The sequence below is a fragment of the Uloborus diversus genome, chromosome 8 (assembly GCF_026930045.1).
Source record: "Uloborus diversus isolate 005 chromosome 8, Udiv.v.3.1, whole genome shotgun sequence".
Classification (NCBI taxonomy): domain Eukaryota; kingdom Metazoa; phylum Arthropoda; class Arachnida; order Araneae; family Uloboridae; genus Uloborus; species Uloborus diversus.
In genome coordinates, this window is record NC_072738.1 from 74,223,778 (window position 1) to 74,249,278 (window position 25,501).

At 32.1% G+C, this 25,501-nt stretch overlaps 1 protein-coding gene across 3 annotated transcripts in view; it reads left to right on the top strand.

The window, feature by feature from the left end:
- LOC129227577 (disks large 1 tumor suppressor protein-like) overlaps positions 1–25,501 on the top strand; it is a 358,608-nt gene that overhangs the window by 238,013 nt on the left and 95,094 nt on the right. For all 3 annotated transcript variants that reach the window (XM_054862160.1, XM_054862161.1, XM_054862162.1), the window contains 4 exons: positions 797–899; positions 5,680–5,880; positions 7,440–7,644; positions 12,966–13,050. In XM_054862160.1, coding sequence (XP_054718135.1) covers positions 797–899; positions 5,680–5,880; positions 7,440–7,644; positions 12,966–13,050 — 594 coding nt within the window. The remainder of the gene's footprint in view (positions 1–796; positions 900–5,679; positions 5,881–7,439; positions 7,645–12,965; positions 13,051–25,501) is intronic.

Here is a 25,501-nt window from a genome sequence, read left to right on the forward strand (position 1 = left end):
ACATACAAGCAAATATTTAATTAATATAATTTGTGCTGTTGTATTAATAAAAAGAATTTTCTTGCACCATATGTATCAAAACACTCGAAATTTACGATATCAATGCCATAAATATAAAACTTTCATTTTCACATACCAAAAGCAACATTAAAAAATGTGATTGGGGAATTACAAATGGAAGTGATTCAACTGAATGTTAAAATTTTTATTACTTCTAAGACTTCATTCTTCATCGTGCATTTTCTGGCTATTTCTATATTAGCTGAATAGAAAATATATTAGTTTAACAATGGGCATTTGATTTATTTTGCTGTTTGTATTCATGACATAGCTGTGATTCAGAATTTCCTGACACACACATGCACAATACATTGTACCTTATCTTTTGAATTTCATAGAAGATAACAAGAACCAAATTGTAACAAATGTTATTTCTAAAGACAATTATATGTTTACGATTTTTAAATGAGTATACAAGATTTTCAAGAAAAAAGACTGGTGTTTTGGTTCAACATCAGTTTTTTCTTAGCTTTTTCTGTTCGCAGTTTTTTCTTTTCTTAAACTTCAAGCATTCTGTATGCCCTTGTTATTGTTACTTATTTATTGATTTGTCAGCACTGTTGCTATTGCATTATTTATATTTCAATATTATGTTGGAAATTAATTAATGAAATATTGCATAAAGATGTCTTTTGAATTTTATTCTTAACCATACTTTGAATTGACTTCAATGAGTTAAAGTTATTGATTTTTTGAAACTGTAGTTGTATTTTAATCTATTTGTTCTTCTTTTCAGGGTCAATGACATTATTTTAAAAGTGAATGAAGTTGACCTCATTGAAATACCTCATTCCATTGCAGTGGATGCTTTGAAACGAGCCGGCAATATGGTCCATTTGGTAAATATTGCGTACTTACTACTCCTAAAAATTGTTTTTTCTCCATTATTGTTTTTTTTTAAACTTTTGGGTTGATCTGAGCATCAAACATTCGATATACCTACGTCTGTAATTTTTCTAATTCATTCAGTTACAAATACAAATGTGATGACTAGCAACAGGGACTGGGCCCAACTAGGCTGATCCTAACCAATTGATTTGTCCCCAATGCAGATCAATGGCCCTCTTAAAGCTATCCACCCCCTCGCTCCTTACCACCTCTTCCGCTAAGCTGTTCCAAGTGCCCACAACCCAACTAAAGTAGTAATTTTTCCTAATCTCCTGGTTAGTCTGAGATTTGAATAGCTTAAAACAATGACCCCTCGTCCTGCTTTCCGTGCAAAAATTTAACCCATAACCGTCTTTTATTTTGATTAATTTAAACCACTGAATTATCTCCCCTCTAACACTCTTTTGCTCTAGGCTATACATATTAAGATATTTAAGTCTGGCATCTTAGTCTAAATCTGAAAGTTCCTTTACTAGTCTAGTAGCCCTTCTTTGACCTTTTCCAATGAAAACATATCTTTCTTGAGGTAAGGAGACCAAAACTGAACAATGTATTCCAAATGAGGTGTTAAGAAGAACCTTCTTAGATATTTTTGAAATAGATTCATTGAAAAAGCTGAGCATTCTATTGCCTTTATTACTTGCAATGCTGACTAAACTTGAAATCCTGATTTATTAAGACACCCAGATTAACAACATTTTCTGTGTGACTAATGACTGAACCCTGTAAATAATAATTTGTATGCTAATTTCCATGCCCTAAATGTAGCAGCTAGCAATCTACCCAATCTATAATCAAATATTTAGTAAAATACAAAATTGAGTAGATTTTTGATCACTCGCTCAACATTTCATTACTTTTGATTGCTATTTATGAGTTAAGTTACTCTTCCTAGTAACTCAACATTAATTGTTTGGCAATCTAATAGATATACCAACAGGGGGGGGGGGAGTGGAAATACATTGTATCTCCTTTATCTTGTTTCATTTCCATATTTAATCTTTCACACACATGTGTATTCCATATTCTCATTAACCCATCCACAGATGAAAACTGCAAGTGCCATTACCGTGAAGGAGTTGATGCTCATCCGCTCGTTCCTTCTTTTTTTCAGAGAAATCATTACTTCTTTCTTTCAAAAATTATTTAAAATTCACTGGTTAAAAGTATTTGAACACAACTCTGAACAATTTTGGCCAATTTTTAAAGCAAATGTTACTTTTAAGCCATTTAACAATGAAGTATTCTTTTTACACATCTAGTTACTGACAACCCTGCAGTTATACAAACGCAATTTAAATATCAAAGCGACAACCAGCAACAGGCTTTGGGTCCATCTGGACTGGTCCTAGTCAATTTATCTATCCCAATGAAGATCAAGAGCCCTCTTAAAACTATTCACCTCATTGCAAGTAACAGCTCCTCCTAATAAACTATTCTAAATACCTACAACCCTGTTGAAGTAGTAATTTTTCCTGATTTCAAGATTAACTTGGGATTTGAATAGCTGAAAACGATGACAGCTGGTTTTGCCATCTGCTAACCCATAATCATCCTCAATTTTAATAAACTTAAATAACTGGATAATGTCCCCTCTTCTTTGCTCCGGACTATACATCTTAAACATTCTATGCCTGTAACCATAATCAAAATTAGAAAGCTCATTTACTAACCTCGTAGCCCTCTTTGAACCCTTTCCTATAAATTGATATCTTAAGATAAGGAGACCAAAATTAAAGAGCATGTTCTTTAAAAAGTCTTACCAAATTTCTGTGATCATTTGTGTTTCAGTATATTTTGCAGAATTTCTTTATACCATTCAAAAAAAAAGGAAATCAGCAGTTTTTTTCTTCTTCCAAATTTTTTTTCTTCATTGGCCACATCAATGACAGCAGATCATAAAATAATTTACAGAAAACTAAAATTTGTATTTGGTTCAGAAGACTTCTTTAATGCCAGTAATTCTGGTTATACGCTGATTTTCCATTTTGTTTTGTGCATTGCATATGCAGTGGCATATCGATAGGGGGGGGGGGGGCTGTCCCTGGCCCGGTTTTGGCATAGGTCCTGAAATTTAACATTTTCTCCACCAGAACTGTCACATGTCATAGATTGCATGCATAAACGGTTGTGTATAATCTATATACATTATGAATTTTGTTAAGAATTAATTTTCTTTTGGAGAGTGGTAAATCTAGTCTATTTCTGTTTTTTCATTTAACTATGTATAAAACCTTAAGAAAGACGGGTAAGGATGGCAGTAAGTTTTTTCGGCAGCTGGGAAAAATCAAAGATCTATCAGTCTCATCCTCCTTAGAGAAAAAGTGCATTCTTCAGTGCTACATTTTTTTCCTTTTTTTGTTCCTAAGTTCTGAACTCGCATACACATAAATAAATATGTATAACATATATATATTCTTGTTTTGATATTTGCTTCAAACACAATATGCTATTGTGCGACTTCAGAAACTAGCATTCTGCAACATTTGTTTATCTATATGTTTGACATTTTTATTCTTTCTGTTACCGATGCTTTCTGTTTCTGGGAACGCAAAAAAAAAAAAAAACTTGCGATCAGAAAAGTCTTGCCAAATTTGATAGTGCTTTGAAATTGAAAAATATAAAAGGATTCTCATTACAACGTGCATCTGAAAACATCACATGTAAGCTTTGGAGATTAAAGAATGTGAAAAGGTCAATAGAAAGAAACAAAACAAATTTAATGAGCACGTTTTAAAATTAGCTTGTCAGAGCCATTGTGAAAAGTTTGCACTAGAGTCTCTTACACAGAGGCATTTACGAATCCGTGGATTCTTTTTAAATGGTATGGGTGCTTATGTTCAACTGGCAAAACTCTCCATACGAGTAATTCTCTGTGGTCCACAACTTTGTGCTTGTGGAAGAATTGTGCCAAATTTCACGTAATATATATTGCATTGTTATGAGCTATTATGCCTGCTGCCAAATGAGCTGGGAGACCAGTTCATATGGCAGCAGGCATTGAAGGGTTTGATGATTTGTTATTTCTCAGTTAGAAAGTCATTCCCTGTATATAACCTTCAAGCAGCTCTCCCATTTCCGTACTTCTGATGGATGTCTGCTAGTTCAGCATTCGTGAAGCACTGCATGCTGTTTAAAATCTCAGCAGCGAATGACAGCCTCTTGCATAGCCTTATGAGGCAGGCTACTGTACACTTTAACTCTGCATTTCTACACTCCTATGTCAGACTACAAATGCTTTTACATTCAGCGCAAGATGCTCTTCCAATCCGAACAACGTCAGCGCAAGAATCTTTTCCAATAGGAACGACGATGCTTTGCATTACAGCGAATCCTACTCAGATATCCCACTGATGCCCATTTAAGTCGTCCTTTTGGTACAAAATATTCACTATCAGAGGGCATTACTTATCCATGTTCCATTCAAAAAATTACTCTCGCATATTAGTATTTCTGGCTCATATTAGCATATTAGTATTTCTGACGTCAGAATGGGGCACTTCAAGTGTCGGTGATTTATTGGATTTTTGGGAAAGTAAACATATACATGTTCAAGTGTTGAAAATTAAAACATGTACTCATTTAGAAGTGGTTATTTATAGTTTCGATTCTGTTTTAGGATGGGATTTTATGGGTGGTATTGTATCATGGGCTTTACTTTTAGATTCAGTTTTATAGCTATGATTAAAAGATGACGTTATCTTTCTGAGGAGGAAATATTTAAAATTATGAATGGTCCATCTATGGATCTTTCTGGCGATGACAGTTAAACAACTAGAAATTATTAGAGTTGCTTTCTATAATTGTGCACTGAAAAACAGGCAAAATACTTAGAAGGAGATGTTTAGTTTGCTCAAAGTACAATGAAAGATATGACACTGTCTCTAGATTCAAAATGTACAATGTCAGGCTCTGCATTAATCAGTGCTTTGAGATTTTTTATTCGCCTTTGAAATATTAATAATTACAATATTCTTCATGTACTTCATTATGTTAAATGGAAATATTTTTAATGTTTTTTCACATTTTCTATCAACATTTGGTGTTTCACTTAGGTATACATGTAGGTGTAGTAAAATACAGTACATTTATGCTTTTATTGATAAATATCAACAATTTGTTTATTAACTTTTTGTTGAAATTATGATATCTTTAATAACATGATTAAAAATGGTTTTATTTCTACTTAAAGTGTTCATTTTATCTATTATTATGCAATGCATACTTTCGGAAATTGCTTATTATGCTCAGCGGGAGAAATTGTCTTGGCCTGTACGCAGTCCTCTTGTAACAGCTGCCGTCCTGAGGGAGCGCTATCTTCCGTGGGCTGCCCTCCCGTACAGGTTAATAGAGGCTTAAAAGCATGAAATAAAAGAGAGTTTGAATTTAAATGTACTATGAATTTTCACAATTTGGAATAAGAAATTTAATGCACCAACGTTGACAAAGTATCATTGCAATAAACAAAAGATTTATGTTCATCTTAGCAAGTAACATTGGGAAGCACACAAAGTGAATGATAAAGTACCTGTACTGGAACCTGTATCCTGTAAGTACCTGTACCCTGGTTTTATGAACCATACCTGTTGCACTAAACTTATACTTCAATAAGGTTCTTTTTGAATGAGTTTGTTATAAAATGTTTCATCATGTTTTACTTTCTTCAATTTCTGTCTCAGATTGTGAACCTTTATATTTTCAAAATATTCACTGTAAAAACTCCTTTTTCAGCTAGTGAAAAGGCGGCGACTTTCTCCCCACCTTATGGAAATTGAGCTTTTGAAAGGTAACAAGGGCCTGGGCTTCAGCATAGCTGGAGGTGTGGGCAATCAGCATGTACCTGGAGACGATGGAATCTATGTGACCAAAATCATGGAAGGAGGAGCTGCACACATTGATGGAAGATTGGAAGTGGGAGACAAACTAGTGGCTGTAAGTTTGTCTATTAAGGATGTTCTTTAGGCATAAATGCTGATCTTGAGCAAAAAATACTGATACCAGAGTATTTTTTGATTTTGTCCAATAAATTTGACTCCTTCGATAAGAATTTAACATACTATGTTGTTCATCCCATGCCTAAGAAATTAACAAATAGTTTTTAAATGAATTGTAAAATGTTGTACGTTCCAACTGCTATAATTGTATGACAGTACTGCTTTAGAACTTGGCACTGATCTGAACTTGTTCGTCCGTCATACCAAACCTGGCTCCTTTTTTACATTTATGTTCTTATTGGCCTTATAAACTGAATAAACATCAAGCATAGCATACAAAAAGATCAATCACTAATACTGCCATATTCGCCTGTGGCTAGCTTCCCACTTTATTTATTTTTCAGTGGATTGACTGTTATTTGATTCGTTTCTCAATAGGAAGGACTGTATTCATAACTGGTAGCTTTACAAAACTATTTGTTCATTACACTTCCTTGTTATGCATTTATAAAACTATTTACCTAAAATTCAACTCAGCATTGCTGCTCAATTTTCAAATGTACTCCCACCATAAAAACTCAGAGATAAGTCCTTGATTTCCTTTGAAGTTTTTTGCTGATGATTAGCATTGGCTATTTCTACATCCTACTCCAAGGAGATCAGTGTTATCCACTTGCATTTAATTCACTGGGTATGCTCAGTGGAAAACCTAACATCTCACTTCCAGTTTGGAATCATAACATTGCATTTTTTTGAAACCCTTACATTTGACCAGCAAGAACAGATTATCTACATTGTTCAAATCAGTAGCCCTTCTATTCCCAGCAAGTACTGAATTAATACATAGACTTCTGAGAATTAAGAATAAGTTTTGGTGTGTGTGTTTTGTTTTATATACAAACACACAAAAAGCAGAAATGTTGATTAGAACTGATCAGTCATAGACTGCCATTATTTCTTTGACATTCATTTTTTTTTTCAGAATTCATAAAAGTCAAAAAAATTTTCTTCTATAGTAAGTGTTCTTTCCTCTCCAGAATCCCTCAGAGATCCTTAGCAGTTGCACCAAATTGTCATCTCGACGGTGGCTGGCCACCCTCTTTATTTTGAACCTGTTTGCTTTGATCTAAATCCTTGGTTTGTTACAATACAAGGAACAAACAGGTTAAATACAAGGGACCATATTCAAAACAGAATATGGATGTATAAGAGTGTCGACTGTTTAGGGGGAGGGGCGGCATGACTCATGACCCTCTTCCTTTATCCACCCCTGCATTAAAGTTTTATCATCAAATTGCAAGTTTATCTCCCCATGTTTGTATAGCACCTCTACAAAAAGCTATGCATTTTGTTCAAGGTGCTTATTTGTTGTTGAAATATCAATGCAGAGAAATCAACATGTCCTTGCTACAACAATAATTTGAATGAATTACATATAATTTCTGGTTTACTGTACTGACACTATACTGGTTTGTAATAATTAATGATCATTTTTCCTCTTAATTACTATTCTTTAAATTTCATTTTTGAAGTCTGATATTTATTTATTTTTTCTAGGTTGGTGATACGAACTTAGAAAGGGTAACACATGAGAAAGCAGTTGCAACTTTAAAAGCAACAACTGAGCGAGTGGTTCTGATGGTCATTAAGCAAGCTGCTGGTACTCTCTTCAGGAACCATTCTAGAAATCCCTCACCGTTACCCGTAGCTAATATCATTTCAACGCAAGAAACAATGAGAGCCAAAAGTGTTACACCACCTTGTAAGTATTAACGGATTCATTGCTAAAGAAATTCCAATAACATAATTTGTAATCCTACCTTCTAAAGCTGGGATTCTCAACAGTTGGTCCGGCGGACCTGGATCCGGCCTTCGGAAATTCTTGTAAATGATTTATAAAAAAAATATTCCTCAATGATTTTGTAAGTTTATTGTTGGATAAATTTAGTTCCACTAACTCGGGGCTTCCCAAACTGTGGTCTGCGGACCCCTTGGGGGGTCCTCCGAACCTTAGTAGGGATCTGCGGCAAACTTCGAAAAACAAAAAGCTTAAAAAACATTAAGTGATACTTAAATTTTGCATTTGAAAACTAGAATTTTCACCATTGAAGTTAGGAGTTGTCTTTTGAGCCCTACTCCCCAGCTATCCAAGGAACAATGTGGCAAGATCTTGCATAAGAGATGGTTGAATTGTTATCTGCTTCAATGAAACCATACAGTCTGTCGTCATGTGAATATGAATGTTTGATAGGCATAACTTCAAACTGCACCTTGAAATCTACCTGCCAGGATACCTTGAGGGTCCAATAAGTTTGCCTGTAAAAGAAATAACTTCGTGATTAGTTCTTTCAGAACAATATTATTTTAGAAACCATGTTGTACTGAATTTTCTGATGAACCCTGAAAAAATGTCTAGAGTCTACAAATTGTATCTGGCTCCTAAGATTTTACAGTTTTTTTCAGACTGTGCTTTTTTTGGCTTGAGCTGGAAAATAAAAAACACAAGTTGTTACTAAAAGAGTATTCTTCCATTACCACAACTTACCGAAGCTGACTAGATGTTGATCCTAATATCCAACTCCAGCTATCAGCAAATAAATCGAATATATTAAAAGTGTGTCGGTTAAAACAACCTTACTTGACCCCTTAGTTCGAGTTTTAATCATTTGGTTACCTATTGAGTTCTGTCTGTTCAACTTAATTTTTGTACTCCAGAACTTGTGAATAAAGTTAAGCAATTGTAAACTACCTACTTTACTTTTTTTTTTAATAGTGATATTCCTCTCGACTTCGTAATGGTTCATTTAATTAAAATCAATTATCTTCTAACAACAAGTATTGATACACTCTAATGACAGGCGTCGGCACAGAACATTAGTCCATGAAAGTGATCTGCTGGCTATAAAGTTTGGGAAGCCCTGTGTTAACTTAAACCTTGGTCGAGGGGGGTCATCAAAATGTACTGTCTTGCAATTTTTGCCCCACCCCAAATGAATCTCTTTTCTTTATTGTTTAGTACTTATCTCACAGTCATATGTGTTATTTTCTTTTAATTATAAACAGGTTTGATAAAATGTGCAAAAACTAAGCAAGTGGTACAAAGGTTAATCTCTTCTGCCCTTCAGAGATTAACTCCCTCATTTTTTAAATGTTTCTTCTTTCAAAAAAGGTTTTATTAATTCAAACAACTCTCACGTATTTTTTAGACAAATTTTGAAATAGGTTTACAAATTGTAAAAGTATGGTAACAAATCAAGAAATTATGCTCAACAGCACATAGATATTAAATTTCGAAGTTATATAATACAGAATGAGCACAAATGATGAACTTGATTTTAAAGAAATCATATTTTTGAAACTACTACACATGTCAAAATAAGTGATGCATGAACGTAAAAAGAAATATTACAAGTTTTTACTTCCTTTTACAAAAAAGGAAGTATTATATTTGCGAAAAAAATTTCTTTCAAAAATTGACCTTAATTTCCTCTTTACTCAACCCAAATGAATGTTGTGTTTTTTTCGACTAAACCACACATGGATAAGTGCTAAGAACATATAGACACATGAAATATCCATTTTGATGAATACTGAGTTAATTACAACAAGTTTTCTCGTGACGTCTGTATGTGCGGATATGCATAACTATGTTGCATAACTCAAGAACGGTATGTCCTAGAAAGTTGAAATTTGGTACGTAGACTCCTAGTGGGGTCTAGTTGTACACCTCCCCTTTTGGTTACATTCGGGTGTGTTCTATAGGGGGTCTTTTGCCCCTTTTTGAGGGGAAATCATTGTTAATTTCAATGTAAACTCAAGTGGTGTTATAATATGGCGGACACTTGGCAATATATCACCAGTATTTTAGTCGCCAAGTTTTGTCGCCAACTTAGCAACAAATTTGGCGATTTTTTTTTTTAAATCTGGTTTTAATTTGGCCATTGTTGGCGATATTTAGAGAGTAAACTAATGAATCACATTAAAAATACCAATAATCTAGAAATGGCATTAAATTGAAGTAAAAGGAAGTCATGTGATGCTCACATCAACTCATTTTCTTTTCTTTTCTTTTTTTTTAGTTACAAATGTTTGATCTGTGCGCCTTCTGTTACACGACAAACGTCTAATCTGTAATCCAGTTTGTTCCACTTGCCACATGATTTCTTTTTATGGGGGTGCATAAAAGACATTGTTTATCAACACTCAATGCAGGAAACATTGCAAAAGCTTCAAGAGTGCATTTGTGCAGTATTACAAATCATTGATAGTATACTTATCTTAAATATGTTAAACAAACTGGATTACAGAGTAGATGGTGTCCCAGTGCTCGATCTAGAGGGAGCCAGCCCCTGCTTTGCATGAATACAGAAAATGTTTTTACTGTCAACATTAAGTGACAGTAAAACCCCCTAGTGACACCCCCTATCCATATCAAAATTTCTCCCAAAATTTAACAATATACAGTGGCTCCCAAAAGTGTTCGTACACTTTGCAATTTTTTAGAAAAATCAATATAACTGGAAACTGAATTCGAATATGAACTTCAATATTTTTTCACATCATTCCTATGTCATTCTACATACAACCCATTGGTTTTTTCAAAATATTGACGGATCTTCTTTTTGAAATGGGTCAGAAAACGAAGAGACAGAGAAATAACACGCCACAAAAGTCATCGTACACTCAAATATTTTCGAATAAATTCATGATTAAAATTATCATATACCATTTTATTAATATTTTTGCATTGTGTTGACCCTTAAGAGTCATTTGGCTTTAATTTTTTTGTTTATTTATTCCTTAATATTGTGCTTATTACTGTAAAATGGCTGGTATTCGTAAAAACTCACAAACACCATTCAAGATTTGAATTTTTTCCCCACAGTAGTGGTAAATTGGTTTGAAAGGTCTCTAAATTAGTTAATTTATTTGTTTGTATAGTAAAGTGCTTGATAAAATGCTTTAAAGAAAGGAATCGGACCGAAAACAAGGTAAGAAAAGGTCAACCGGCAATGTTGACAAAACGTGATCAGAGATTTAAAGTTAAAAAATTTATGAAAAATACACATTTGAGTGCTGTAAAAGTTTCTGCAGAGTTAAATGAAACATTTTACATTTAATTTTCACCTAAACTTGTTCGCCAAGTTTTCTGATTAGCTGGATTAAATGGGACCTCTTCCCGCAGAAATTTTCTTGGTCGTGCGAAAAACAGAAAGCTTACACTTTTCGCCGCAAAATCAATGATAAATAAGCTAAAAACGTTTTAGAATCACGTCTTACTTACAGATAAAAATAAATTCAACTTTTTTGGTTAAATTGTTGTATAACTGTATGTAGAAGAAAAAATTAGGAACTTAATCTTAAGAACTTATTTGAATCAGTTAATCAGGACGGTGGAGGTTTTCTAGTGTGAGGGTGCATATCAGCATCAGGACTTGGTAGTTTGTAATTTTTTGATGAAATAATGAATCATGCTGTTCTTTTAAATATTTTAAAAACCAATTTTGAACTCTTAGCCAAAAATTTGGTTATTGGAAACAACTTTGTTTTTCATCAAGATAACGATAAGAAGCACGCGGTTTTCAACGTTTGCGTCTAGGGCCTCGAAAATTGTCCTAAAGTTTAGAAAATACCCCCTCCATCTCCAGATTTTAACTTAATGTAACGTATTTAGAGATATCTGGAGGCTAGATTTCGAAAATAGGGCTTTAAAACGAAAATAGAGCTAGAAACAGTAAGACTCGAAGTGTGGTTGAACACTTACTCAGAAATTACGCAAAAAAAGAAAGAAAAAGAATGAAATCTATTCCCAGACGTTTAAAAGGTGTTATGAATACTGTATGATATTCTAATAATTAATAACTTAACAAAAAGTTAGATTATTCAATAAGATATAGAGATTTTATAAAGTGTACGAAGACTTTTGTGAGATGAAATTCCCGGCACTTTTTGGTTTTTGATTTTTAAAAAATTAAGTTTTAAAATTTTTAAAAATCTTTTCATGTAGTTTTGTTAAAAACTGATCATAGATCTTATAATTAAAAACCCATTCCGAAATATTAATTCTAACCAATGGATTGGGGCCCATTTCGTTGAAAGTCGTAGGTGTACGAAGACTTTTGGGAGCCACTGTATGTTACAGATTTGAGATAAAATAGGCTAAAAATGTTGATTCCACAAGTCTACTACTTCAGAATATAAGATATAATGAACATTGAAAATGATGTTAATTGCAAAATAAGTGATGATCAAGTGATAGAATTACATTGCAAAAAAAAGTGGGAGAAATTTACATAAACAGATGCAGTTGGATTTCAAAATGTGTAAAATCGGTACAGAAGTGTACAAAACAGCTATAATGCATAAGTTTTACCTTATCCATTAATCTAATCCTTAACAGTTGGCAAGTTTGCAGGCGTATCTTTTCATTATTAGGAAAATATTTCAATTGCCTAGAATTGAGTGTTAAAATTGAATGCGCAAAATTTCCCCAAATGTGGCTCAATTCCATCCCCCCCATCTTAGCTGACCAGATCGGATATATTCTGCTCCCATGTTGCCTTGAGTGACAAATCAATTCTATTTCTGTGGGGGTTTTCATTGATACTAAACATTAAAAATTTTGTTGGGGCAAACCTAACCTGGCAGCATTGAGAAGGCTATGCATTACATTGCTGCCAGGTTAGGTTTGCCCCAACTATGGGCAGATGCATAAGGGTAGCTGATTTACGTTTATACCCCAGCTCAAAAAAATCTTAGATCTGGCACTGCATTGTCCTGTAATAAAAGGCTCCAACATTGAGCATTGCCTGATAAATGCTAAAAAAGTTAAAAATTATTCTTCTGCAAAAGAAATGTTCAGTGTTCAATCTCTACATCAGCTTTTTGCTATTAAAATTCTATGCTATAAAGTTATACAAACACTTGCTAATACAATTTATCACTCATATAAAAAATGGTGTTTTAGTTGCAGAAAACATGATGATAAGTGCTAATTATATTCCACAATTTCTCTTAACTCTCTGTAAAAATTTTATTTACTAATATCATTTAAAATTAGCAATTTTGCTATTTATTTTTCAGTAAATATTCCAGCAGAGTACCCAGAATCTCCTCCAGATGAGCATCAACCTATGCCTAGAGCTGCTACAATAGAAGATTTTACGAAGTAAGCTTTAATGCTCTATTAATATTTTTAAATTGAATGTATGTATAAATACAAATGCAGAGTGGCAAGGCATTCATAAACTGTTTGTAGTGCCTATATGCAATCTACATACAGTATGGTTATCCCATATATTGTCGCCTCAAAGCAACAGTTGGACATCTAATCCCCAGGAATAACACTAAGATATCCAATTGTTGCTCTGAGGTGATGATATACACTTTGAGTACACAAATAAATATAGATTTGCCTTGTTTTTACTATATCATTCACTTGTTGCAACAACATCTATACTTTGAACGTTATGATTTCCAAGTAAATGCAATAATCATTGACGTAAAAGAGAATTTTTGATGAATTTTAATCTTCTTTCTATAGTCAAAATCGTAATCAACATATTATAAGCATAATCAATTACATATTTTACTAGCTTTAATCGTTGCTGTTATCATAATTACTTTTTGCTATGGATTATAATCACAATCATGATTGTAATTTCCTATTTTTATTGCTCCTAATCATAATTGTAATCGATTACATTTTCTCATTATTAATCCCAAATCTGGTTACAAAATTAGAGAAGGGAAACAACAAATCCTTACTTCTGCTGTTACTTTTACTTAACTAACTGTCTTACAGCATAGTGATTATGCATTTGGCTTAACCAGTGGCATTCCTACCACAGGTACCTGGACACAATTAGTGGACAATTAGTAGTGGTGTGAGGGCAATAACTTGTGGTGTCCCCTCCCCTTGTGCACACCAAAAAAATGCACATGCAAAAAAATTCATAAAATTTTTACATTCTTTTTTCTTATGTATAAATGGAACAACAAAAATTTAATCGTCTTTGACGATTTTTTTTTCTTACTGTTTAGGCTTGTTTTTCAGTGCTAAATCGTGATACTATTTTGATTTCATGTATATTGATGTATTCAAATTGTTTGCTTGATATTATACTCAGTGGTATAGATGAGGCAGACAAGGGTAGACTTTAAGCAGTAGGCGTGGTTAAGTTAACACTAGACCTGATTTCAAATTGTAGGTTCACAGGTTCACACTTATGAAAGTACTTTGATGCTGAATAAATAATAACTTCATATTGTTAAGAATAATGCTATGCGAACACTTAACTCATATCAAAGATTTTTTTATACTAATATATTGTTTGTTTTAAGATCAATACGTTAAGTTCCCCCCCCCCTCACATAATAAAAATCATTTGAAGCGTTAATACTTATTTTAAACTCACTGAGAACATATTTAATGAGGCAGCAGACTTTTCAAACCATTGACGAGACTGCTTTCACGTGCTATGAGTGATTTCAACTTTCCAAACATTTACAGTATTGCAATACTGGCAAAAAATATTCACATAGATCAGCAACAAACAAACCGTTCATGTTATTCAACATGGTAGAGATAACACTGATTTTTTGCTGTACTTGTCTGTACAATTAACAAGCATTTTCCGTAGAAAAAAGTTGGACCTTGAATTCAAACTTTTTAAAATTTGATACTAAGGTCCAATGGTTTTTATATCATTAACGTGCATTTAGCTGACTATTCTTAAAATAATAACCCAAACTAAGTATGGATTTACATTTAGAGAAACTACCTTTATGTGATGTTTTACAAATTTTTTTTAAGTTTAATCCTTTCCAATTTATTAAAAGTTTTTTTTTTTTTCTTGCTTAGTATTTGTTTTTAAACTTTCATATCTGTAAATCGAAACTTCTCAACACTCTATAACTACTCAAAATCACTGTTTATCTGTAAATCAAAAACAAATTTTGTCAAATGTTTTTTCAAGAACATTTTTTGAGTCGCAGTACTGTAGGGTTAAAAAACGTTTAGAAATTTTTTCCAAATAACTTCTGATTTAGACGTTGAACGTAATTGTTTTCCCCCTGGAAATAATTTTTTTTGAACGATACTCTGACAAATAAACAAGATCCAAAATTTTGTCACTATTGATTGACTGAAAACAGGCTCAAGATCATCCAGTTGATTGCGATCCATGATTTGCCGAGTGAGTGCTGCTATGCATAAATTAATTTTTAAATAATTTTGGGAGCATAATTTATTAAGAATTTATTTGGTTATGTTTAGAAAATCATGTCTTGTTTTATTAAATTCTTGTATGATTCTGATTAGATTGTTTATAGCCAACTAACATATTAGTTTCTGTTTTATAGTACAAGTTAAAAGAGTATAATCCTGATTAAAACTTCAATGATTTTTTTTTTTTTTGGTGGAGGGGAGGGGGCGATGTTCTTCCTTGTTGAGCATGTTTTAAAGAATCAAATAAAATTAATGGTTGACACTGTCACTAACTTGTTGAACAACAGTTTACTAAATGATGTGCTGTTCATGTTTAAAAAAAAATTCAAGTAAAAATAAATCTACATTGTCCATCAAAATGAGAAACCATAAATTTACGTATGCCTGTTTGTTAAGTATTAAGTTATGTACTGTAGAATTGACTACTATCTCCTCAGCTTTTGCGAGTAGTCTCAATCATAGAAGAAGTTTAACAAACCTCTATATAAATTTATTTTTTTGCAAGTAACACACCCTAAAAGAATGTTTTTTTCCCCCCATTTTTGCCTGCTATAGCAGATTCTGTCGGTCCTGAAAAGGATTGTATATTAGGCGAGTTCCGAAACTTTATAAAAGATTCATTTACAATATATATTTGTTAGCATTAATCTTTGTGTTGTAACCAGTATGGGTAAAATAGCTTTCATGTGCACAACTCAAGAAGGTGTGGGGTGTAACTGATTTAGGTCTTAGTCTTTGTTCACCTCTTTGAATTTCTAAATTATATTTGAAATCCATGCGGTGTGAACACTTTAGCTGGTGTCAAAGTTGTCTTCTAAAGCTAGTGTCTGATACAATCCCCCGATTATTTAATTAATCTTGTTTTGTCGAAAAAATAATTATCATATTAGAATTTTTTACTCTACTTCCTCTGCAATTAAGAATTGTAAATGTGCTCACTGTTAGGGTGGTCCAAAATTTTGAAGGTGAAAATTTTTTGAGTCTTACCCTCCCATTTGTTCAATACATGGATGCCTCAGTTGCCAAATTGTTTAACTCCACTTTAAAAAAAAAACAAAAAAACCCTCATTTCTGTTTTAATAGTGCTTAATCAATGCTTAGAATGTGAATTTATATTAAACTTTTGGTTCAGTACATTTCTGACCATGTGCTGGCAGAAAATGTTAACACGAGGGCCCATTCACTCCTTTGGATAACATTATCTTATTCATCACTTTTCTCGACTTTTTTTTTATGGAGTTTATTGATTTGGCAAGTGAGGCATCCACATAAGAAAATAAAGTGGACAACATTTTATGACATTTGAATAATATTTAGTAGTAGCTCAAAGCAGATGAAGCAGATCATAGCCGAATATAAATGTCTTGACAAAAGACCAAACTAATCACAAATATGGTTGCTCTTTCCATTTACAGAAATGAATTGCTTTGCAAAATTGCTATTTTGTATAGTTTCAACATGGAAAATTTTCTGTAAATATACAAATGTTTTTTTGTAAGGTGTTGCAGTTTATGCAGTTCTGTACAGGGTGGCGACAGATCAGGGAGATCAGGGAAAAGTCAGGGAACTTTATTAATCAGGGAAAAGTCGGGGAAATATCAGGGAATTTTGAAAAAATAACAAAAAATCAGGGAAAATTGATTTTATGAAGAAAAAAAAAATTTTTTTGCTTTACAAAATCAAGTACTCTAATTCCCTACTCATTTTCCGCCAATTATCTGTTCAAAGAAAAGTAAAATTAATGAAGTGCAATTATACACTGCCGCATATTTGTGCATCTTTTTTCCTCAACGTCAAAGTATTGGATCTTACTTATTAACCACAGGATGAACTTCCTAATATTGCTTCTGTGTCTGTTAGGTTGTTTATTTTACCTTGCTTGAAATTTCCTTTTACTCTTTTAATGCTACATAAAATAAACTACCATACAGGCAAAGAGGAAGCCTTCATTACTACCTTAGCTCCTTTGCCTTTATTCCATTGTCTCGAAGTAATTAGAGTACTGTAATCACGATTTCAAGAAGAAATCTTTGGTTTTTGAATTAATACTATAAAAGCTTAAAAGTTATTCCTTTTTCGCGTTTTTAATTTAATTGCTAAAATTGAGCTTTCAATTAAAAAAAACTTTGTTTTTTGCCGTTATACTATTTGTTGTCACCGCAGATTATAAAGGTTTTCTTTTCTTCAGACTTAAGTGATTCTTTAATTTTATAACCAAGTTGTATTCTTCTTTTATATATTTTGAAATTAACTAATTGCTTTTTTCTTTTCTTTTTTTTCCTTGCATTTCAAAGTTGTTTGTTACAAACGCAATCTAAAATTTTGTTTCGTTGCATACTGAGATCATTTGAAATAGAGTTAACTTGTGTACTTAAGCAAATATCTTTATTTTTTTATTGTTAAAATGCTGTATTCATTCATTAAAACCTATGTTCTTGATTAGAGAAAAGCTCCCTATGAATGGATGTCAAATGGTTTCATCTGTTTTGCATAAATATGTCAATTAGTTATATAAGAATAACTACATTACTTCTATTCTTTCACTATTACTTGTTATTCTTGCAACAATAATTATACTGTTTGAAAACTTAGTTCAAAATAATTTCAATTACTTTTTAGTTCTATCATAAATACACATATATTTTTAAGAGTCATTTTAATAGTTTCTTAAAATTCTTATGCTAAGTGGTTTCTCGAAGTAAAGTATTTTTTTTTTTTTTAATTTTGTATAATAATCTTTCCATTGTATAAAAATTTAATATACTGTTTTGTAGGCCCCCCCCCCCAAAAAAAAATTGACTTGATATGTTTTTTTAAAACCACTTTATTAAAAAAGTAGCATCTTTTTAAAATATATCTTAAGTTCAGCAACTTTACACAACTTAAAATGTTTAAAATACTGCATTTTATACAAACATACAATGGATTTCAAGTAGAGCAAAGAAAGAAAACCATTATCATTGGTAACGTAAATCAGGGAAATTTGGTGAACTTAATCAGGGAAATCAGGGAAAAATCAGGGAACTTTTTTTCACAGTTCCCGTCGCCACCCTGTCTGTACAACTTATTTTGATAAATTTAAATAAGTAAATCATGTCCCCTCTGACTCTCCTTTGTTAAATTGATTGTGGGATCATTCTTAACTTTTGCTTAAGTTTTCACTAATGAATGATTCTTTATGAAAAATTCTTACATTCTAAAAAATGTTCTGTTCTGATGGTTGTGAATTTGGTGTTTAATGTTAACAGTCCTTTCTGTTACAAATCTTGAAAGCACCCTTCCGCATTAACTGATTGTATTCTCAAAAAGAGCGACAAACTGTTGATTTCAAATTCATCATCTTTTCCAATTGAAGAATGTAGCTAAGAAAGACATCTTTCTTAAGTTTACGTTTGCTATCGAGTTTTGTTTTCCGAAAAGGGACTGATTTTTACTCCAAAGCATGTATATGCAATTGCATGGATCAGAGTATATCACTTAAAATGACTTTCAACATTTGATCACTATTGGTGTTTATTTGCAGATTGATATTTTGACTTCTTTTTTATTCCCAACTTGTCTAAGATGACACAAAGTATTATGAACCAAAACCATGTATGCTGAAAAAATATAGTGAATTGATGCTTTTTAACTGTTTATTTACAAAAATTGTAAAAAACATATTTTTTACTTTTATTATTTTTTATTTAGTTTTTATTACTGTATTAATGCTATTATTGTTTTTGTATTGATAAATATACTTATTTTCCCGTAATGTGTACGCAGTATTGTTTTGCGATTTGTACTTTAAATTTTTGGTTCCTCACAATTTATTTATTCATGTTAGTTGAACAAGTTTCATAAATGGCAAAAATTGCCATCACGAATTCAGATCAGTTCCTTAAATAAGGACTTGATTATTTTATTTGTACTTCATGTATTTTTTAATGCGTGCAAATACTTCCAAGTTCTCATTCTACCATTTAAACAGCATAAATCAAATAACTACCCTTTTTTGCATGCGCAGACACTTCTTTTCTTTGCATAAAATCTGGCATTATTCATAAGCATGAATATCATTTTCAGTGATTTGAAGCAGATATTTTTTTTATGTCAACTGGTGCCCAAGCAGTCAGAGGGGACATTATTCAATTGTTTAAATTTATCAAAATGAAAGAATAATTGGTTAAATTTTTACACGGAAAGCAGCAGGAGGGGTCATTGTTTTAAACTATTCAAATCTCAGACTAACCTGGAGATTAGGAAAATTTACTACTTTAGAAGAGTCATAGTTACTTGGAACGGCTTAGCAAAAGAGGTGGTAATGAGCGAGGGGGCGGATAGCTTTAAGAGTGCCAGTGATCTTCACTGGAGACAAATCAATTGATTAGGACCAGCTTAGCTGGGCAGAGAGCCTGTTGCTGGTCGTCACATCTGTATTTGTATTTTTACAGTCTAATGTGATTGAATAATTTGTAATTGAATGCATTAGAAAAATAATGGGCATAGTTATATCATGTATGATGCTCAGATCAATTGAGAAGTCAAAAAAAGAAATTCAATATAATGGAGAAAAACAATGTTTACGAGTAGTAAGTACGCATTATATACCAAATGGACCATATTGCTGGCTCGTTTCAAAGCATCCACTGCAATGGAATGAGGTCAACTTCATTCACTTTTAAAATAATGTCATTGAGTCTAAAAGGAGGAACAAATAGATGAAAATAAAACTACAATTTCAGAAAATCAATAACTTTAACTCATTGAAGTCAATTTAAAGTATGGTTAAGAATAAAATTCAAAAGACATCTTTATGCAACATTTTATAAATTAATTTTCAACATAATATTGAAATATAAATAATGCAATGGCAACAGTCTGCTGACAAATCAATAAATAAGAAACTGATGTTGAACCAAAAACCCCAGTCTTTCTTTTAGAAAATCTTGTATACTTATTTAAAAAGCGTGAACACATATTACATATGTTTGTCTTTAAAAAAACCATTTGTTAAAATTTGGGTCTTGTTATTTTATACGAAATTAAAAAGATAAGGTATAATGTATTGTGCATGTGTGTGTTAGGAGATTCTGACTCACAGCTATGTCATGAATTCAAACACCTTCTCAAACAGAATATGACAGCAAAACAAATCAAATGCCCATTGTTAAACTAATATATTTTCTATTCAGCTAATATAGAAATAACCAGAAAATATATGTTGAAGAATAAAGTCTTAGAAGTAATAATAATTTAAACTTTCAATTGAACCACTTCCATTTGTAATTAATTCCTCAATTGCATTTTTTAATGTTGCTTTTGGAATTTTATACCAAAAAGAAAGTTTTCAAATTAGGGCATTGATATTGGAATGTTTGAGTGTTTTGATACATATGGGGGGGTACAAGGAAATTCTTTTAATTAATACAACAACTTGAAAGTTAAGAAAAATATTACTTTAATACGGCTGGGGGCAATTGGAACTGCTTACCGGAAGAGGTGGTAATGAGCAAGGGGGAGGATTGCTTTAAGAGGGTTATTGATCTTCATTGGAGACTAATAAACTGACTAGGACCAGCGTAGCTGTGCAGAAAGCCTTTCTCATTTGTATTTATGTTTCAGTTATTTTATCTTTTCTCCAGTGTCTTTTAATTTCACTGCAAAAAAATCTTTAGTATCATCTTTATCTTCTGCCCTCACCCCCTTTTTTAGACTAGCTACCAAAGCTCTTGCAGTATATCAATTCAGTTTTCTTCTACTCATATTCATGTGGAAAGCAAATTTATTAAAAGGAAACAAACGTAATTTTTTCGTTGGAAATTAAAAATAATAATCATTTTTTAAATATTTGTGTTAACATTTTTTTTTTTCTTTCTTTTTCTTTTCTTTTTTTTTTGTGTGTGTGTGTGTTTTTACATTTGTTATTTCCAACAGAGAATTCCGTTGATAATTCAACACAATTCCAATTTTTGTTTGGGAAAAAACGGCTTTTTTTTTTTATTGTTCTGCAATTCTTTTGCATTCTCTTTTGATTGTTTTTTCTTACTTTAAAGACAAAAAAATTCACTGTCATAGTCGAAATAAAGTTGATTTTCTCCTTCTCTTGTTTTGTTAAATGTGTTTTTGTTTGCTGTCTTTTGCACTGCAACTGGCTATTAGCAAATCTTGTTGAGAGATTTCTGGTAAAAATTAGCTATCGGGAATGCATTGTACATGAAATTTTTTTCACTTGCTGTGAATGCTAGACCCTAGGAAAATATAACTATTCACACTCTCAACAACAGAATGCTTTGCATTGTTTTGGTTCTGTAACAAACCTTCTGCTGATAGAAAATGTTCTGAAGGATATACTACTCTATAATTTCAGCTTCTCTGCACGGAATTGTTATATGTCCTGTGCATTTTGAGCCAGGATCTTGTATCGAAGTACAGTGGAGTCTCGAAAAGCCAAGATAATTGGGACTCTGAGAACTCTGATTATCCGGAAAATGTTTCCACAATTAAAATTTACACATCTCGGAAGACATAAAGGGGATATCACACGAGAGAAATTACAAGACATCGCAACCGCAATAGCAACCGTAACGCTATCCGGAACTGGTTTTTCTACTCACTTCCACAAACGATTGCTCCAAAATTCTCGTGTGCTATGGAAATTTGCAGTTGCTCGTATAGGGGCAAACTTTTTCCTCCGCTAGAAAAAAATTGCCTTTAATTCTGGGCAAGTTACGAAGGAACCAATCAAGGCACTGGGATTTCGTGACGTCAGGCAGCGTCACTGTAAAATACATTTGCAATCGTGGCGACAGAAATGTGGGGATTCCTTTTTATTGTTCTATTTATTTTATGTTTCAAATATTTTCAGTTACACTTTAAAAAACGGAATGAGCGACATTTAATCTTTGGTTTTGCATCTGATTTTGAATTTAAATTGCTACTTATATGTTAGTTAACATCAGTGCGAATTTTATGCATTTCTTAATTTATATTGGTATTTTTCGTTTCATTAGGTTTTTGAAAATTGTTTTGCACAAATGTTACAATGGGGTCGTTTCTAAAATTTTAAACGTATTTTTTTCTGAAAGAGCATGTTTAAAAACATAGGATCTGACCATTTTTTAAATAATTTGTTTTTGTTTAATATTTTTAAAAAATTACTTAAATCGTGGCACTTTTATTGTTTACATTTCTGTCGTGTGACGTCACGAATGATGAAATGCCATTCGTGTTGACATTCACAGAGCAAAATATTTAATTCGCATCTTTACTCACGTGTATTTGTAACGTCATCAAGACCGCGCTTTGTTTGAAAAATCGGACATTTAAAAAAATTAATTAAAAAATAACGGTTGGAAAAATGAAAGTATTTTTGGGTCCAAGTTATTTTTTATTTTTTTTTATTTTTTGCTTATTCTATCAATTTCAGTGATAAAAGTACTACTTTTGACTGGAGGAAGCCACCCCATTCTGATACTTGAACAATTACAGTAAATTTTTTCCTTGAAAAAGTTACGTGAAAATTCCTTTTTAAAAATCATAGCATTGAAGCTGTACTTTTCTTTTTTAATTCAAACTGATGGGTACATACAGTATGTACCATTTGAAAATACTTAAAATGTAGGAGAATGTGAGGCAAAGTGAAATGGTGAAATATTTACTCTACTTTTAGCTCCACCTATTTAGTAATATTTTGACTGTGTAGTAACACATGTACTCTATTCCAGTCAAGAAAAATAATCCCTCTGAAAATCAAAGAATATGATAATACAAAGAATTTTTGGAAAATGATACGCACATTGTAATATTTTGTTGAGATGTCAAAAATTATGTTTGGCATTATTAAATGATAAAGTTATTTTTATTAACGTTTGAAACATTGATTGAGACGTACTAATATTCAATGCAGTGTTAATTTGCTCAGTATTAAGCTTATTTGTATTATAAATATATGATATTACATATTTATGAACTCAAAATTTAAAAAAATAATTATGAAAGGCCTATTGATCAGAGTTTGCTGGCTTTTATTATTATTATTATTATTATTTGTCATGTTTGTTTTTAGCTATGAATTAAGGTATAATTTGTTAGAATTAAAATTTCTTCTTACCTGTCAATAAGTGACTAATAATTCCTATCTAAAATTAAGATTTAATTTAGTAGTTATGGGAAAAAATAAGCCTAGAGAAGTCATATATTCTGTATGTCTTCTTTAAATGTAACAAGAGTATCACTTTAAATCAAACATTCAATTAATAGTAATAAAAGTTTTCTGTTTTTCTGAAATTTTCACCATAAGTTCTACAAATTAATGTTAAAACTCAAATATGAATTTAACAGGAGGAGCTTTGGTGACTGCATGAAATAATAATTGATGCTCTAGCTCTGAAATCATTGCCTTGATCATTTCCCTTTTTTTTTTTTTTTTTGGCCATCTTTTCACAAATCCACATACAATTAAAGCTGCAAGAGCTGCATTGAGTATTCGATTACTAATTTCATCCATAAGTGTCGAATTAACGCGACGCAGCGTGATAACCAAATGCGGAATTGACGAAAAGCGATGAACAAGCGCAAGCACATGGATGTACGCTAAAAAATGGTAGCCCCCGTTGTGAGCAAATCGAGCAACCGTCCGAGCAACCGGCAGTAACCCTGTAGGCAACTTCCCGCCCGAAAAACCAGTTCCAGATAGCGTTGACGGTTCCTATTGCGGTTGCGATGTCCCGTAATTTCTCTCGTGTGATATCCCCTTAAGGAGGAACTCCTTTTACTTCCTTGCATTAAGAAAAGGAACTATTGTCTTCACGAAAAAAATATAATCATCCTCTTAATTTATTTTTATTATTTATTAAACATAGTCAATATAAGTTTTACAGTAGCAAAATATTTCTATTTTCAGATTTTAATGAAAATCAAATTTTTTGTTACTAAAAAATATAACTTAAAATGTAAATGAAGCACCTCAGATGAAACGGAACCTCAAACTTTCGAGACGAGGGCCCTCCGAAGAGCCGACGGCGCCCAGGGCGAAAGTTTCCTGGCATGCCCCCCCCCCCACACACACAAAATACACACAAAAAAATCAAGTTAGTTATAACATCAGTGCATAATACATACTTTTTTTTTTACATAATAATGAACAGAACAATCAGAGGGCTATGCATAATACAAATTAAAACACAAGCAATGAATCTGTTTCTAACATTTGTGAAATATTAATGCCCTTAAAAACTTTTCGAAAAATGGAAATGTTGAAATATTTATCTAGTAAAATGTTATACCACTACATAATAAACAAACAATTGAAACTGAGTTGGTTATTCATATTGGTCAAACTAAGAACAGGAGTAAATGATTTGCTAATTATAAATAGAAAATGTATTTATCGAAGTAAATTATATCAAAATTAAATTTCAATCTTCACTCATCCAATGATTCTTTTCAAGAGTTTTTTGGTGTTACTTGTACTAACTTAATTTCGGCTTTCATATATGTTATAAACAAAGATGTTATTCTTTTGCATTAAATATTTGTACGTTTTATGGTTTCACTTTCCCTAATATAACAAAATATGGCTTTACACATGGCATTTTAAGACTTTAGTTCAAAAAAAATATTCGTGCAACGGTCCCCATGCTGCCTTTCTTTAATGTCACAAGCAATGGGTTTTTTAAAGGACACTTACAAAAATTTTAAGTTGAATAGCCCCTGAATGAAAAACATTGCTTAAATTTTTTGAACCATAATTTTGAACAATTTTCTTGGAAAATGCTCCAAATCATCCTGTCCATAAAATCTTCGAAGTTTGAAGTTGCGTTTTTGAAACTTCAATTTCAAAAACTTGCTGGAGGACTAGGAATAGATTTCAATCTATTTTTTAAAAAATAATCGATCGGAAACAGTCTCTGAACTCCCTCCCTTACCGTAACGTCAATAAACATGGCCTATAATCACGTTTTTAAGGCTAAAATTGCGTTTTTAAAACTAAAAGTTTCAAAACTTTGACCGGGCAGCTTTTGACCTTTTTTCCTATCTGGTCAAAAAGAAAAATTGATCTGATTTTTGAATGTGCTCCCTTAAAACCGTTTTATGGTTAGGTCACTGCATGCATGGGCAGAATTCAAGTTTGTGAGAGCTAGACAAAGGAGAAGTGCCTTTTGTTTGATTCTAAACAGTTATATTCTCAGAAATTGTATCTGTTTTAATGATACAAAGGAAACGAATGTTTTGGAGACTTAGAGAGAGGAATATTTTTGTGCCCTAGGAAAAAATAGAGAATCATTACAATGATTCTCTATTTTGTGTGTCTATGACTGTGTATCTATGATACACGAAATGAGGGGCGCCGCAATTTTATACAATCGGAGCATTCCTGAAAATGTCGTTTTCGTGTGAATGTTGTCAT